General features: G+C 35.6%; 1 protein-coding gene across 6 annotated transcripts in view; it reads right to left on the reverse strand.

Annotated features, from left to right (window-relative positions):
* The window catches only part of COL4A5 (collagen type IV alpha 5 chain), a 370,566-nt gene that overhangs the window by 154,890 nt on the left and 197,888 nt on the right, over positions 1–17,788 (reverse strand). For all 6 annotated transcript variants that reach the window (XM_033112875.1, XM_033112869.1, XM_033112893.1 and 3 more), the window contains 8 exons: positions 13,482–13,574; positions 12,021–12,091; positions 11,487–11,678; positions 10,522–10,690; positions 8,391–8,483; positions 8,194–8,298; positions 6,507–6,604; positions 5,183–5,333 (listed from right to left, as the gene is read on the reverse strand). In XM_033112875.1, the coding sequence (XP_032968766.1) occupies positions 5,183–5,333; positions 6,507–6,604; positions 8,194–8,298; positions 8,391–8,483; positions 10,522–10,690; positions 11,487–11,678; positions 12,021–12,091; positions 13,482–13,574 (972 nt within the window). The remainder of the gene's footprint in view (positions 1–5,182; positions 5,334–6,506; positions 6,605–8,193; positions 8,299–8,390; positions 8,484–10,521; positions 10,691–11,486; positions 11,679–12,020; positions 12,092–13,481; positions 13,575–17,788) is intronic.

Consider the following 17,788-nt stretch of genomic DNA (forward strand, 5'->3'; position numbering starts at 1 on the left):
AGAAACCATAAGTGGTCCACAAAGACTAAAATATTAACTATCTGGCCCTTTATAGAAAATGTTTGCCTACCCCTGTTCCAAAAGCTTTATCATTTGAGGTCTTATGTTCAGGTCTATGATCCATTTTGAATTAATATTTTACAAGGTATAAAGTATGGATTGAGGTTTATCTTTTTTGTTTCGCTTTGCATATGGATGTCCAATCGATTTAGCACCTTTCATTGAAAATGCTTATTTTTCTGTTGAAATTGCCTTTGCAATTTTGTCAAAATCAAATTGTGTAGGTCTATTTTTGGACTACCTGTTATGTTCCATTGATCTATTATGTCTGTAATTTCACATATACCACACTGTCTTAATTATTGTGGCTTTATATTAAGTTTTGAAATTAAGCACTATGAATTCTCCAACTCTGTACTTCTTTCTCAAATTGTTTTGGCTACTCCAGGTCGTTTGCTTTAACAAATAAATTTGAGAATCAGAAACTACTGCTCAGTTTTGCTTGAGAATATGTTCAATCTATGGATCAATTTAGAAAAAAATTGATACCTTAACAATATTGAGTCTTCCAATTCATGAACACAAAATATCTTCCCATTTATTTGGATCTTTGATTTCTGTCATAAGTGTTTTATAGGTTTGCACATACAGATCCTGCTCATATTTTTTTACAACTATACCTAAGTACTTCACATTATCTGATGCTATTTTAAATGCTGTTTTTGTTTAATTTTCATTTCTAGTTGTTGGTGCAGTATATAGAAATATTTTTTTTTTGGTATATTTGCCTTGTATCCTGTGACTCGACTAAATTCACTTCTTATTTCTAGGAGCTTTTTTGTAGATTTCTTAAGATTTTCGATGTAGAAAATCATGTCACCTATGAATTGAGACAGTTTTTATTTCTGCCTTTATAATCTGTATGCCTTTTATTTCTTTTTTTTTTACCTTACAGCATTTCATTGCTTTATTGGTTTACCAGTACAATACTGAAAAAAATTGGAAAGAAAAGACATGGTTATGCCGTTCCATATCTTTGGGGAAAAGTAATTAGTTTTTTACCACTAAATATATTGGATCAAGTTTTTTGTAAATGTCCTTTATCATACTATCAGTTTCTTTTCATTCTTAATTTTCTGAGAGTACTTTTTCAGAATAGATGTTGAATTTTGTCAAATAATTTTCAGCATCAGTTGAGATGATAATATAACTTTTCTTCTTTAGATTGACAAAGCGAATCACATTGATTTTCAAAATCAGCCTTGAATTCTAAGAATGAACTTTACTTGGTTGTGTTGCGTAATCCTTTTTACATATTGTTGGGTTTGATTTGCTAATATTTTCTTGAGGATTTTTACATCCATTTTTATTAGAGAAATTGGTTTATAGCTTTTTTTCCCCTTATAATGTCTTTACCTGGTTTTGATATTAGGGTAGTGCTGGTCTCATAAAATGATTGGAAAGAAATCCATCCACTTCTATTTTGGGAAAGAAATAACGTGGGACAGGTGTTATTGTTTCTTTAAATGTTTGTTAGAATTTATGAGTGATGCCAGCTGGACCTGTAGTTTTCTTTGTTGGTAGGATTTTAACTACAAACTCAGTTTCTTTAATAAAAATCTGGATTATCTATTTCTTCTCAGTGAGCTTCAGTAGTTTGTACTTCCAAGAAATTCATACACTTCACCTAAGTTGTCAAATTTGCGGGCATACAGTTGTTTACCATACTCCCCTGTTATTCCTTTAATGTCTGTAGGGTATGTAACAATCTTTCCTTGCTAATATTGGTAATGTGTCTCTTGTCTTTTTTCTTTTTTGGTTATATGTCCCTTTCTCTTTTTTAAATAAAATTTTTTTGGGGACACTGGTTAATAAAATTATGTAGGTTTTAAGCATACAACACTATAATACACCATCTATATATTGCATTGTGTGTTCACCACCCAAAGTCAAATATTCTGTCACCATATAATTGACCCTCTTCTTCTTTCCCACCTTGCCCCTTACCTCTGGTAACCACTAAATTGTTATCTGTGTCTATGAGTTTTTGCTGGCATGGAAGAAAACACAGGTACTATATTTAGGGACCACGGTCTTAGAGAGAATTTATGAATTTGATCTCAAAAGCAAGGGAAGTAAAAGCAAAAATAAACGGTTGGGCCTATGTCAAAGTATAAAGCTTCTGCACAGCAAAAGAAACCATCAACAAAACAAAGAGGCAACCAACCGAATAGGAGAATATATTCACGAAAAACATCGGATGAAGGGCTTCTACTATACAAAATATATAAAGAACTCATACAGCTCAACAACAACAAAACAAATGATCACATTAAAAAATGGCAAAGGACCCAAACGGACACCTCTCCCGAGAATATACAAATGGCCAAAAGATATATGAAAAAATGCTCAACTTCACTAGGTATTAGGGAAGTGCAAATCAACAACGTGAGTTTCCACCTCACACCTGTTAGAATGGCTATTATCAACAAGATGAGTAATGACAAGTGTTGGAGAGGCTGTGGAGAAAGAGGAAACCTCATAGAATGCTGGTAGGAATATAAATTAGTACAGCCACTATGGAAAAACAGTATGGAGATTCCTCAAAAAACTCAGAAAAGAATTACCATTTGACCCAGTAATCCCTCTTCTGGTTATCGACCCCAAAAATCTGAAAACATTTACCTGTAAAGATATATGTACCTCTATGTTCATTGCAGCTTTATTTACGGTGGCCAAGATATGGAAACAACTGAAGTGTCCTTCAATAGATGATTGGATAAAGAAGATGTGGTACATATATATATATAATGGAAATAAGAAAAGATGAAATGCTGCGATTTGCAACAATATGGATGGATTTTGAGATTATCATGCTAAGCAAAATAAGTCAGACAGAAAAAGTCAAGAACCACATGATTTCACTCACATGTGGGATATAAAAGTGAAAGCAACAAACAAGACAAAAACTCATAGACCCAGACAACAGTTTGTGGTTACCAGAGGGAAAGAGGAGTGAGGGAAGCGGAGATGGAAAACGGTAAAGGAGGTCAAATATATGGTGATGGAAGGAGATTTAACTTTGGGTGGTGAACACAAAATACAATATATAGATGATGCATTATAGAATTGTACACTACTTCAAGACTATAGAATTTTATTAATCAATATCACCCCAGTAAATTTAATACAAAGTAAAATATAATAAAACTAAAATATATTACCAACACATCTACCAAAATTCAAAAATGAAAAGAATGATAACACCAAATATTGGAAAAAATGTGGAACAATTGAAACGTTCATACCGTATTGGTGCAAGTTTAAAATGCCACAACCACTTTGAGAAAAGGTTTAGTAGTTTCATTTACAGCTAGCATACACCTATCTTATGACCCAACAATTCTACTCTTAGTAGTTTACCCAAGTAAAATGAAAGCACATATCCACAAAAAGACTTGTAAAAGAATATTCTTCACTGCTTTTACTCACAATAGCCAAAAACTTGACACAGTCTGGTGTCCATCAACAGAAAATGAATAAAGAAACTTTGATATATTTATAAATAAAATACTTAATAACAAAAAGTAAAGAACTACTGATAAACACAACATGAATGGATCTCAAAATCAATATTCTGAGTGAAAGAAGCCTTACAGAGAAAATACATACTGTATGATTCCATATGGAGTTCTTGTACAGGCAGAATTAATTTATGATGAAAAAAAAATCATTACGGTATTGTTGCCACTGTGGTGGATGTTGCGGTAGGAACTGAGGAAAGGAGCAAAAGGGAAATTTCTGGGATTATATCTTGATAGGGGTTTGGTTGCACAGGTGTATGCATTTGTCAAAATCCAGCATATATACTGTTAAGGTGTGTGCATCTCATTTAATATTTTATATTAAAAGAGAAAGAACAACAATTGAAATGTAGTTATGATCTGCATGCTTCGGTATTTAGGAAGAAGTATACCATTGTCTCAATTTACTTTGAAATGCATCAAAAAATAAATCAATGGATGGAGAAAGGGATGTATAGATATGTGACAAATCATGCATAGGAAAATGTTGACAGAATATCAACGATGGGTATATAGTAGTCACTGTAAAATGCTTTCTACATTCTGTATATATGAAATTTAAAAAAAATAAAATGTTGGCAAAGAGATAATGTTAATTGTCGAATCTAGGTGGTGGATTATATGGATTTTCACTGTACAATTCTTTCAATTTTTCTGTGTATTCGAAAATGTTCAATTTGAAAATAAAGTGTTTAAAAAAACTATACTGAGATACCTACTTAGTTCCATCAAAAATCCAAGAGTTTGTTAACATACTTATCAACGTTGTGCAGAATTAAGCACACTCACACATTGCTGCTGGGAGTGTAAAATGGTGCAGATAGAGAGGTATACAACAATATCTAGAGATGCATTTGCCCTTCAATTAAGAAAATTCCTATTTACTACTCTATTAAACCTGTGCCCATATGAAATAACATGTATATAAGGTTATTCACTGTGGTATTATTTCCAATAAGAAAAAAGTATCAAAAAACCCAATCTAGCAACTAACAGCTGGTAAAACAAAACAACAAAACAAAACTATGGTATACCCAAGCAATTCAACATTAGTCAGCTATTCTTAAAAAATCAAGGTCTCTATGTACTGATATGGAATGATCTCTAGAATATAATTTAAGTGAAATATGGTAAAATGCAAAATGTCAAAAGGTAGTGTACTACCTTTTGAGAAAAGTAAATGTGTGTATATATATATATATGTGTGTGTGTATATATATACTAATGTGTGTATATATATACTAATGTATGTATATATATATACTAATATACTAAATTGGCTTGCATTTGTATGAAGGAACACTAGAAGGATAAATAAGTAACTAAAAATGACTACATATGGGATGGGGAGGAACAGAGTGGATGGAGATGTAGTAAAGGAAAGACGTCTCAGTGTTACTTTTACACATATATGATTGCATTATCTATTCAATGAAATAAAACAAAAAATATCAATGAACAATGAAAAAAAAAAAGCAGTGACAGAGTGGCAGCACTGACTTTCCAGTTAATTGGATTTACCACCCATAAACTTTCCCAACAGTTTCACTATCTATAAAAGTTAAAAGCAAACTGAGAAGTAGCAGCAGCCTCCATACCTTTTGGTCCAGGTAGCCCATCCAAGCCAGTGCGTCCTGGAAGACCTGGAGGTCCTGGGAAACCTCGATCTCCTTTTGGACCAAGTGTTCCTTTGAAACCTGGGAGTCCTGGAGGCCCAGGTGGCCCAGGTAGCCCAAATCCTGGTTCTCCCTTGAGCATACACATGACAAAACACAGCAAAACTCTTCTTAGTATTGATTGTTTACCATAGAGTATTTAAAGCAGAAAGTACAAGGTAATATTTTTCCTCCATGGGTTAAGGAGTAGGGTAATTAAAAGAAAAGTAATTGGTATGTTGGAAAGAACATCTGGAAGGATGGGAAACTGGGCTTAGTAAAACAAATTAAATGATTTGGACTGGTTTCAGGACAAGAAAGATAACTGAGAGATCAGGCGATCAAAGAACACAGTGAGGAAATGTAATTATAGACTAAGTATTAGATGATTATTTTTAATTTGACTAAGTATGGTAATGACACGGTGGTTTTTGTACATAATGTACACTTAGAGAAGAATACTTAAGTATTTATAGGTGAATTGACACAATTTTGAGATTTGGGTTAAAATACTTCAGCAAAGAGAAAAGAAATAGATGAAGCAAATATGATAAAATCTTGATAATTTGCAATCTGAGTGATGGCTATGTGACAGTTCATTGTATTGTTCCTTTTACGTTTGTCTTAATTTGAAAAGGTTCATAATAAAATAAAAACAATTAATTAATAAACAAGTGGTTTCTCATGACAGCTGGAGTAATGGTCAATTGTTCTTCCCATTGAAAAAAAAGTAGTAATGATGAAAACACAAGAAGTTTCAATTAATTAAACACAAAGAAAACACAGGGACAGTCAGGATAATATACAACAGCAGTTTGCTGAAGGTTCTATTATTATTATTATTATTATTATTATTATTATTGAGTTAATAGCAGTGATTTGCAATGTATTTGGGATGGAATGGGGACAGAGGGACAGAATGGGAAGCTCTTGACATGATTTTCAACACCATTTCAACCAATCATCACACACAGGCATGGACAGAGATTAAATGGGATGGTGATATTACTGAGAGGCACAGGAGGAGCCCATGACTGCATTCTTTCATCTATAACCTCTCTCATCAAATAATTGGCCACTCTAAAATGGATTCAGAAACCACTAAAGATTGCTTTGTGTTAAATATTTTTAAATGAAAATATAATCAGTTAAGGTTTATTTATACAGCGAAGACTTTGAATGATGTCTAAGTCAAAATAGAGAGCTAGGGCTAAGGAAGGTAGGGGAAATAGGAAAGGGGAACAGGATAAATTAAAGTGTTTCAGACCTTCAGTCCTGGAATGCCTGGTGGCCCAGGAGGGCCGTCTAGACCCATTCTTCCAGGTGTCCCAGGTGCTCCTGGAGGTCCTGGAATTCCAGGAAAACCTGTAAAATGAAAAGTTAGTTTTAAATCTCCAAATAGAAGACACTTTAAGAAAGATACCCAAACTCCCAAACCCACATTTTCACTCTATCCAATTATGCTTAGTGACTACAGTAAGATGTTAAAGCCACAATGATATTTTAGATGACTCGTTAGGATCGAGCATTACAGATACTTGATATACCCTCTCAATCATCTTATGGTCCTATCATTTTCATATAGGGCTAATGTGTGTGGAAGATATGCTCTTCTAAAGGAAAATGAGAGCTATTACTGAGAGATAAAACTGAACATATGGAATGAATCTCACACAAGAACAGAAAATCTTTTCTTCTGCTTACATCTAGATATAATATAATAAAAGGCCTACCATATAATTCTGGAAATTAGCTGAAAACAACTGCAGATATTACACACATACTATATATGAGTACGAGGCGTGATCAAAAGCTACAGTGAATGCTGCTGCTGAGTGCCATCCAACGGAAAGGCAGGAATCTTCAACAGGGTAAGCGGCGCGACGAACCTTAGTAACAGTGTGTGAGTGTCTGACAAGTTTTAACTTGTTCGGTGCAATCAGTCAGGTGTGAGCTACGGTTGAGAGTAGGTGTGTTTTAAAGTGTGCCATAAATCATGGATCACGAACAACGCATTAACATGAAATGGGCAAATGGTTTCATCCTCCATCATGACAACACTCCGTGTCACACATCACTTCTGGTATGGCAATTTCTGTCAAATAAAAACATTACCATGTGTCCTCATCCACCTTATTCACCGGATCTGGCACCATGCAACTTCTGTCTCTTCCCCAAAGTCAAAATGATTCAGCACATCAAGGCAGCCACAACAGCACAACTAAAGACACTCATGAAAGAGGACTTCCAGAACTGCTTCAGAAAATGGTAAGAACGATGTGATAAGTGTGTTTGAAGCAAGGGGGAGTATTTTCAGGGGGGATTAATGGCAATGTGTCTTTCACTGTAATATATTTTTTTTTAATTTAAACATTCACTGTATTGTTTGATCACACTTTGTACACATAAAATCAAATCTGACTTTTTAGAAGTCATTTAGTATAAATGAGTAAGGACATGTTTAACACTATTCTCACACCAATGCACACTTTGCCATTCATGAGAATAAATTTTGTGAGAAATAAAGCAGAACTGAAGCAACGACATTTAAAAATTTCAGTAAATCAAGAGAATATGACTTAGGATAAAACTTTATTTGAATACATGTGTGCAATAAATCTGTTTAATACAATCCAGTCATTTAACAGATATCTATTGAGTGTTTATTATGTTCCAGGAACTGTTCTAAGCCCAGAAAATACAACAGTGAACACAAAAGACAATAATTACTGTGATTTTTAAAGCTTATATATCATTTTTGCATTATCTATAATTTAGATACTTTCTTGTCTGGACTATTTTAGATAAAGACAATGAAATTATAGTGCATGCATGCTGTGACTTTTCATGTACATTTTTTTACAGCACATAGAAAATTTGTTGAGTGCACTATACCAAAGAATAATGTCATACTAACCAGGTGACATAGCTGCCTGCTGTCCAGCCCTACCTACCTTTGGGACCAGGTGGTCCAGGAAGCCCGATTCCAGGGATACCTGGTTCTCCTTTGCTACCTGGCATTCCTGGCAAGCCTGGGTGGCCTGGGAGACCAGGATCACCTAAGAAGAAGCAATAGTTTTTTGAAAGAGAAACTTTCAAAGAAAGAAGTCAGTAAGTGTTGAAGACATGGTCAAATAAATTCCTTGCATACCTGGAAAACCTACTTCACCGTCTCTCCCAGGGATACCGGGTAGGCCAGGCTTGCCCGGCTGGGTTATGGTCTGACCTGGATCACCTTTAGGACCTAACAACAAAAGGGAATCGATAGTGAATATGTGTTCACTTGACTAAAGATCTCTTTTAATTAAAAACAAACAAACAAAAAAGAATAATCTTTTTAAAACACAAACTAACACAAATTAACAAGAAAAACAATCCCATATTATATATTGAAGGAAGATACCAGAGGACAAAATTTCAAAAAGAAAAAGTAGATGATAGCTTTAAGAGCTTCTTTGATTAAAGATGGATTTATAAAAAAATATTTTTAAATGTAGGTCAAAAGAATCTAAAAATCTCAAACTGTAGCAAATAAGGAAAATACTTATTTTTGGTAAACTAATGGTACCTTAAGGCTTTATGTGTGCAAAGTCTAAGCACACCCACTTCTTGAAATAGGCTCAGGACAAAGAAGAATTTCTTAAATATGACAAAAAAAAGCACAAACCATGACAGAAAAGAATGATAAATCTGACTACATTCAAACTGATTTGTTCATTAAAGACACCATACAGAGAGTGAAATGGCAAGCCATAGGGAGAGAACATTTTGCAAAATAAATAGCTAACAAAGAACTAGTGCACAGAATATATATAATGTATATATGTGTGTAACATACATATCCTCCTTTAAATAAATAAGAAAAAGAAACAATACAATAGAAAGAAATGTTCAAAACACTTGAATAGGCATTTCATAAAAGGAAATTCAAATGGTCAATAAACATACAAAGATACTAAACTCTAATGTAATCAGAGAAATGCAAAATAAAACGCCATGAGATGTATCACACTCAACAGATTGGCAAAAATATAAAAATCTGATAATACAAAATGTTTATGAGGATGCAGAGCAATAAGAAGTCTCCAATACTACTGGTGGGAGCATAAATTAGAACAATTGCTCTTGACATAGTTTGGAATTATCTAGTAAAGCTTAAGATGCATTTATTCTATGCCTTGAAAATGCTAATTATAAATCTATAACCTAGGCCAAAGACTGGGAAATTTTTTTCTGTAAAGGACCAGACAGTAAATACTATAGGTCTTGTGGGCCATATGGTCTCTCTCACAACTACTCAACTCTGGTTATAGTGCAAAAGCAACCACAGACAATAGTGAATGAGAGTGGATGTGTTCAAATGAAACTTTCATTTATGACAACAAGTGGTGAGCTAGTTTTAATCCATGGACTGTAGTTTGCTGATCCTTGACCCAGAGATGTGTGTGCACATGCACACCAGGAGATATATATATATATATATATATATATATATATATATATGTATATATATATATACATATATACATATATATATCTATATATATATATATATCATATATATATGTATATATATATGAATGTACATAAAAGCATTATTCATAATAGGTCTGAACTATAAAATACCCAATTGTCCATTAGCAATAGAATGGATAAATCAACTGTGATACACACACACACACACACACATTGGGATACTAAATAGCAATGAAAATGAATATACTATAGCTATACGCAAAGTTAACATAAAGAATATTTACATTGTGATTGCATTAATATGAAGTTCAAAAAGAAGCTTAATTAAAGTACTTTGTTTAGGAATGTTTATCTCAGTGATAACACTAGGGGGTAAGGTAAGGGAAAGGAAATTATGCAAAAGTCAGGACAGTGGTTGCTCTTGGAGAAATGGAATGGGATTATGATCAGGAAAGAGCAAGGAGGAGGATGGGGGTTTCTAGGATGCTGGCAATGTTCTGTTTCTTGATGTGTGTGGCAGTTACATGTGTGTTTCCGATATAATTATTTGTTTAATGAATCATTATGTATCACATACTTCAAAACAACAACAATGAAGATATTCAGAAAAAAATTGAATTAAAGAGAAACCCCACCCCTTAAAAACACACACATGTTGTGTTCCCTTGCTAAGGAGAGCTGAAAAACCCAAATATAAATGCCCAGGGAAACAATTCTCTCATGAAGGGAAGCCAAGAATGGCCAAAGATAATACCTTTCTGTTTTTAAGCACCAAATAAAAACCAAAACAACCATAGTAAACGCACCTGGTATTCCTGGCTGTCCTGGATTTCCTGCCACACCTTGTATGCCTTTTTCACCTACTGCGCCTGGAGGTCCAATACCAATAGGGCCCATAGGACCCCTATTCCCTGGGAGACCTGGCAAACCTGGGTTTCCAGGGGGACCTCTTTCACCCTTAAAAGCAATTCCACCCTGTAAAGGGAAAAGTTTAATACAGAAACATACAGATATGACAGCTCTCTGTAGGTTGGTATTTCTGAATACAACTAGAGAAATGATACAGCCATAAATAGCTCTTCTTAAAAGCTGTGTGTTATTATGGGATGGTATGTGTGATCACTCCCCTTATTCACTCGTTCAACAAGTATTTTTTGAGTTCCTACCATGTGCCAGGTGCTGGTGATACAGACAAAGAATAAAGATAGACAAAAAAACCTCTGCCTTCATTAAGCTTATATTCTAGCATAAGTTAAGAAGTATATAGTCTAGCTTATATTTTATATATCACTTCTCACCTAAAGATCCAGGGTTGTGTATTGTACACAAAAAGATACTGTTCATGTATGTTCAATCTTTCGGTTCCATGACACATTTAACATGGCCATCTACTCACACTAATCTGTAAGTATACTATATTTAAAAACCAAATTAGACTTCTGCCTTATGTCTAAATAAACCCAGACAAGCATATCTGGGGTAAGAAAAGGGGAACCTCCCACTGACCCATAAGCATCTTAACCTCCTGCCCAGCTATTCATAGCCAATATTACTCACTATAGTAATGGGTTAAAGAGAAGCAATTTATAAAACAACTGAGAAAAGAGTGCTAAAGAAACCTACATAGTCAATAACAATGTATAATTGCTATATATCAATCACGTTCTTTTAAGCATCGATTGGGTGTTCATCTCAGCATTATTCACATCCTAGGAAACATCCCAAAGTAACAATTTGACATCACCAAACCAAGAATATCAAACCAACTCACAGGTTCTCCTTTGCGTCCAGGAAGTCCTGCCAATCCATCTTGACCAGGGGTGCCAGGTAAACCAGGGAGTCCTGGGGCTCCAGGAAAACCCAACTCCCCTTTGTCACCCTTCATTCCTGAAAAAGTGAGGATGTCGCCAGGTTCACCTTTAGGTCCAGGAAAGCCTGGAGCACCTGGAGCTCCTGGTATGCCCTGAAGGGGGAAAAAAAGAAAGGGAAAGGGAAAGGCAAAGGAAAAGGAAATGAAAGGAAAGAAAAGGAAAAAGAGAGAGAGGGCAAACAAAGAAAGAGAAATCAATTTTTTTTCTAACACTCTCCTCTCTCCAGTTCATCCTATCAACCCACCCAGTAATATTTAGTATACAAAGCTATGAATCAAGTGAGCAATGAGAGTCAGGGGGAGTCAAGGAATGAAATAAATCACAATTTAATTAAAAAAATCTAAATTTCTTTTATATATATATCCACAGGTGAAAATCAAAGTGCAAAAGGCTTTCTTCTACATCCTTTGTTCTATAATATACTCAAAACTTACTGTTAATCCTTTGGGACCAGTTGCACCAGTGTGTCCTTTTTCACCCTTCTGTCCAGGGAAACCAGGAGATCCTAACACACACACACACACACATCCCAGATAGATAGATAGATAGGCAGATAAAATAAAACAATATGAGCTTTGAGCTTGAGCTTGTGACAAAGCATGTAAAAATCATCAAGTCAGGAAGTAAGAGCCCCATTAAATCCCATTTAACAATTCACATTTTTATTTTCCAATTTCATGCTCTCAAAATGAGGAAATCATCCTTTCTTTTAGGTAAATCTAACATTTCATGTTACACACAATATTGCGTCTCTAAGTATTTCCAAACCCAAAGCCTCTCAAGAGCTCACAGCTACCAAGTATATGCACAGAGGGGCACAGGCTCCTTTATCCCATTGTCAACATGACAAGGCGATAAGGACCAAGTCTGCATATCTTTCTTTGTTCAGACTTAAACAATTTTCCTAGAGCCTTACCAGTCCTTTCTTTGGTTTGTCACTCCGTAAAATTTGGTTTATAAGAAAACTTTGGTACTCAAAAAATAGAGAAAATATTACAAAATCAGTCATTCCCAAAGTGGATCCCTGAACAAGCTGCATCAGTATCATCTGAGTACTAGTTAGAAATGCTAATACTTGGGCCCTCTCCTCAGATTTATTGAATCAGAAACTTTGCAGGTAGGACAGAACAATCTGGGTTTCAACACAAGCTTTCCCATATTTGAGAACTAGACTGCAGGGAAAAGGCTAGATTATTAACTTCCAATGGCAGCTATAAGATTTACTAAACATGTTTCCAAGCGTCAAATGAATTGGTTTCCTTGAAAGACACACTAGACAGAAAGATAACAGATCTGGGGTCTGTTCTCAACCCTGACACAGACATAGAGTGTGATTTCAAGAAAATGTAATATTTTGATATCCCAAGAGGTAGCTGAGTAAAAGACTTGTGGTGGGTCTGATGGATATCAAATATGGTTTTGATTGGAAACAGGGAAGGAGAAGTTGTATACAGAAAGGGAAATACTGGCAGTTGGTTACCAAACTCCGGTAGAAGCTCCATTCCTTAATGACAACATGTAATATATCCCCAATGACTAGAAGCTCTGCCACTGGAAAATACGCTAAGAGGCCAGGCATTATGAAATTTTCCCTCAATTTTCTGGAAGGAAGAAGTCTAATTCTAAGTTATTTTCCTCATCATATAGCAAACAGGGAAAATATTTCTCCTGGAATAATATTGTCAAAATGCTTCAATAGAAAATGCTGGTAGCTTCAGGTATTAGAAAGAAAAGTATAATGTATTTCACAGCAGATAGAGGCATTTCAAATTTAATTATTTATTGATGAGTGACTAGCTATAGAATGAGAAACTAGCATCATTCTAAAACTAATAGCTCACTAAAGGCTGGCCAAGAAATATTTTAAAAGGTGGTCCTGAGGTAGGATGTTTTACCTGGAAGACCTGGAATACCTGGCAAACCAGGTTGACCTGGGGGCCCTGAAATACCGGTTCCAATACAGTTGAAGCAGGTGTCACCCTTGTCACCTAGACAAAATAATAATACAAATTTTAATTTTCTACCTTCTTTAGACAGATTCTAAAGAAGTTAACCCTAAGGGACAACATTCCTAACTAACAGTGTAGTTAGAGAAGCCTATGTCTAGAATCAATTCATTTGATAACTATTTATTGAATGCCTAGTCTGTGCCAAGCACTGTCCTAGGTGTTTGTGATACAATGGTAAACAAATCAGACAAAAATCCATGCCTTTGCAGTGCTCACATTCTATCAGTGGAAAGGCATAATAAACAATGAAGTTAACAAATCATTAAATTATATGTATATATACATGTATACATATATATGTATATATACATTTTAAGAAAACTGTATTAAAATTATAGTACTCAATACATACCGATAACAAAAGATGAATACAAGTCACGTTTGACTTCTGCAATTACAAGAGGTGCTCAAAGTGGTTACCGTCAGCATCCAGACACTTCTGATTACAACCAACTACTGCTTGAGCAACGTTGACTAAAGTGTCCACTTGTATAATTTTTACACACACACACACATCAATATCAAAAGGATTTATGTTTGTAAAAAACATTATAGAGCTGGGCAAACTGGATTGGATATGCTAGGGATGGGTGGCAGGTTGCAATTTTATATAGAGTGGTCAGGATAGACGTCATTGAGAATATGATACATAATAAAAACAAAAAAACTTGAAGGACAGGGCATGTACACAAAAGTGTAGAGTATTCCAGGCAAAAAGAATTGACATGTTTGGCATAAAAAAGTGACATGAAGGAGACCAAATTTCTGGAGTAGAGTGAGAAAGGGGAACTAGGTCAGACAGTTAACAGGTTATATATAACAAGTGGTATACCATAAAACAACACATTGGCAACCGTAAATACTGTGGCTTTTAATCTAGTAGAAGAATTTAAACAGAAAAGCAAAATGACATAAATTAAGTTTTAAAAGGATGAGTCTGGCTGCTATGTTAAGAATAGAATCTAAGGGCAAGGATGGAAGCAAGAACCACTAAAGTGGCTACTGCTGCAGTGATTTAGGAGAGATGGGAACTCATCCCAGAGTGACAGCAATGAACATGATGAGAATTGGTTAGGTTCTGAACATATTTTAAAGTAAAACCAATGAGATTTTCTCATGGATCACATATGGAATATAAAAGAAGAGGAGAAACAAGGATGACTCCAAGGATTTTAGATCAAGCAACCAGAAGGCTGGGGGCCTACTTTTAAGTAAGAAGAGAAAGACGTTACTAGAAAAATTGTACGGGAGGAGGTGGTAGAGATTGGTCGTCAAGTTGATCAGGCTGTGAAGTTCAAAATGTTAAGTAGACAGTTGGATATACTAATCTAGATAAAAAGACTTACATCTGGACAGGAGACATAAAGTTGGAAGTCACTGGCAAGTAGATGGTATTTAAAACCAGAGATCTAATGAATGAATTTAGAATACAAGAGAAGAGGAACAAGGACTAAACTCTGGGGCATTCCAAAGTTAAAAGTTGGATAGATAATTCTAAAATGCACATGTAAATGAAAGGCAAGACAAGACTTAATACAAAGCTACAATAATTTAGAGAGTTTAGCATTGATGAAAGGAGAAAAAAACAGAACAATGGAACAAAATAGAGGTTATAAACAGACTCACACATATACAGTCATAAGATTTACAACAAAAGTGTTAATGCAATTCAGTGGGAAAATGGTGGTCTTTTGTACTATGACTCAAATGCATATCCATATGGGAAAAAATGATCTTTGATCCCTGCTTCAAACTATATTCAAAAATTAAGTGAATATAAATCAAAGATCAAAATGTAAAAGGCAGTGACGACAGAAATATGCCAGTATGAGGGGTGCTCCTTGAAATCTCCCCTGGAAGTTACAACAAAATGAACAACTAGGTTTCAGGTGTACAATTCTGTAATACATAATCTAAATATTACACTGTGTGTTCAACACCCAGAGTCAGTTCTTCTTCCATCACCATATATTTGATCCCATTTACCCACTGCCACCCCAATAAACTTTAATTTAAAAAAATGAACAGCTATAATTCAACAAAGGAAACCCTATGCAACACACAAGTACGTCTGAAAGATCTGCACACTATAACATCTGAAGGTGGGCAAATCAGATGAACAAGGGAGGAAGGAACAAGTAAAATCAGAGACGTGGGCCACAGGATGCAGCCTGGAGCTCACTGCAGTTTCTGGAGAGGAAAGGATTCAGGCTGCAGGTGCACTTTCTGTGGCCCAGTCCTGCCTGAGGGATCAGCATATAATAAGGTTAAAACCCAGCAATCGGGGCAGGGACCTCGGGGCAAAGACTGAATATAGAAAGGTGAGAACTATGGTTTATGCCCTCACTGCTAGGCAGAAAACAGCAAACAAAGACACGGAGCCTGGCTGACTCCCCGCACCCACCCTCCCAGAGCTTGCCTCGCCCACCAATGTGAGAAGCATTCTCTGCAAGAAACAGTAGCAATGTCAGATTAAAGAACAGAATACGTACAGCCCTGAGAATGGGAGCAATGGGCAGACACACAGCGTGACTAATTCTGGCGATAGGGAAAGAGCTGTAGGGATGAGAGAGCTGTGGGCTGGAAGTCGCCTTTACTCAGAGCCACAAACCCACGAGCCGACTCTTACAGCCCACCCCGCCCCGACTTTTCTGGGTGGATCCCTGTGGGGGCAACCAGAGGCACTAAGAAACACAGGATCTGCATCAGGCTACAGGGGCAGCACTGGGATTTCAGAAACTCAGAACTCTATCATCCTCCACATCCTCCCACAGAGGTGCTGCCCCGAGACTCAGGCTACCTGATCACAGAGGAGAAGCCCACCTACGAATTCATGAGAAGCTGAAACAGTGCAAGAGAAAATTAAACACTACAGTGTGAGAAAAAATGAAAGGTTGCAGCAGGAGAGAAAATAAAATGTTCCAGCAACACCTGCTGGAAAGGAAAAGAAAGACCTCTTCCTATCAACCTGCTGCAGAAGCCACTCCTGTAGATGCCCAGGAAGAGAAATAATCACTAATTGCCATGAATAACCAAGGTAACAAGGCAGCTCAGAAAAAAAATGAAAACTCTCCAGAAAATGAACTTAAGGACATAGAAATATGTGACTGAAATGACAGAGAATTCAAGATTGCAGTTCTCAGAAAAACTCAACGAGATTCAAGAAAACACACAAAGGCAGTTTAACTAACTGAGAAACACAATAAAAGAATAAAATGAACATTTAACCAAAGAGATTAAAATTTAAAAAAAATAACCAAACAGAAATTCTGGAGATGAAGAACTCAATAAAAGAGGTGAAGAATGAAATAGCCAGCTCAGGAAATAGAGCTAAGCAGATGGAGGAAAGAATTAGTGATATCGAAGATAGAAATCTGGAAAAGATACAGATGGAAGAAGAGAGAGACTTGAGAGTTAAAAGAAATGAAAGAACTCTACAAGAACTATCTGACTCCATCAGAAAGAGCAACATAAGAATAATGGGTGTACCAGAAAAAGAAGAGAGGGAAAAGGGAAAAGAGAGTCTATTCAAATAAATAGTCTACAAGAACTTCCCAAACCAATGGAAAGAACTGGATCTTCAAGAAGTAAACAGAACACCTAACTACATCAATCCCAACAGGTCATCTCCAAGGCACATTATACTGAAGCTATCAAAAATTAACGACAAAGAAAGAATTTTCAGCACAGCCAGGGAAAAGAAGACAGTAACATGTAAAGGAAAGCCCATTAGATTATCATCAGATTTTCCAGCAGACAGCCAGGAAGAAGTGGAATCAAATATTCAAACTATTGAAAGAGAGAAATTACCACCCAAAAATAATATATCCAGCAAAGATATCCTTTAGATATGAAGGAGGAATAAAGACCTTTCCAGACATATAGAGCAGAGAGAATATCCCACCACAAGGCCTGCATTACAGGAAATACTGCAGGAGACGATTTGACCTGAAACAAAAATTCTAAAGAATTTTTTTGAATGGCAATCCCTACACAGAATAGGGCACTATATACTTAAACATAACAGAAAGGGTAAAGAAGATAAAAACATTAAAAAAAGAAAGAGAAGAAAAAGACAACTTGCTACTGCAACTCAGAAATCAACTCACAGCATAAATAGAGATAATTTATGACAATAAAAACATAAAAGGGGAGAGTAAAGGTCTGAATTTGCAAAGGGGAATGGAGATAAG

Source organism: Rhinolophus ferrumequinum, chromosome X (genome assembly GCF_004115265.2).
Source record: "Rhinolophus ferrumequinum isolate MPI-CBG mRhiFer1 chromosome X, mRhiFer1_v1.p, whole genome shotgun sequence".
Lineage (NCBI taxonomy): Eukaryota > Metazoa > Chordata > Mammalia > Chiroptera > Rhinolophidae > Rhinolophus > Rhinolophus ferrumequinum.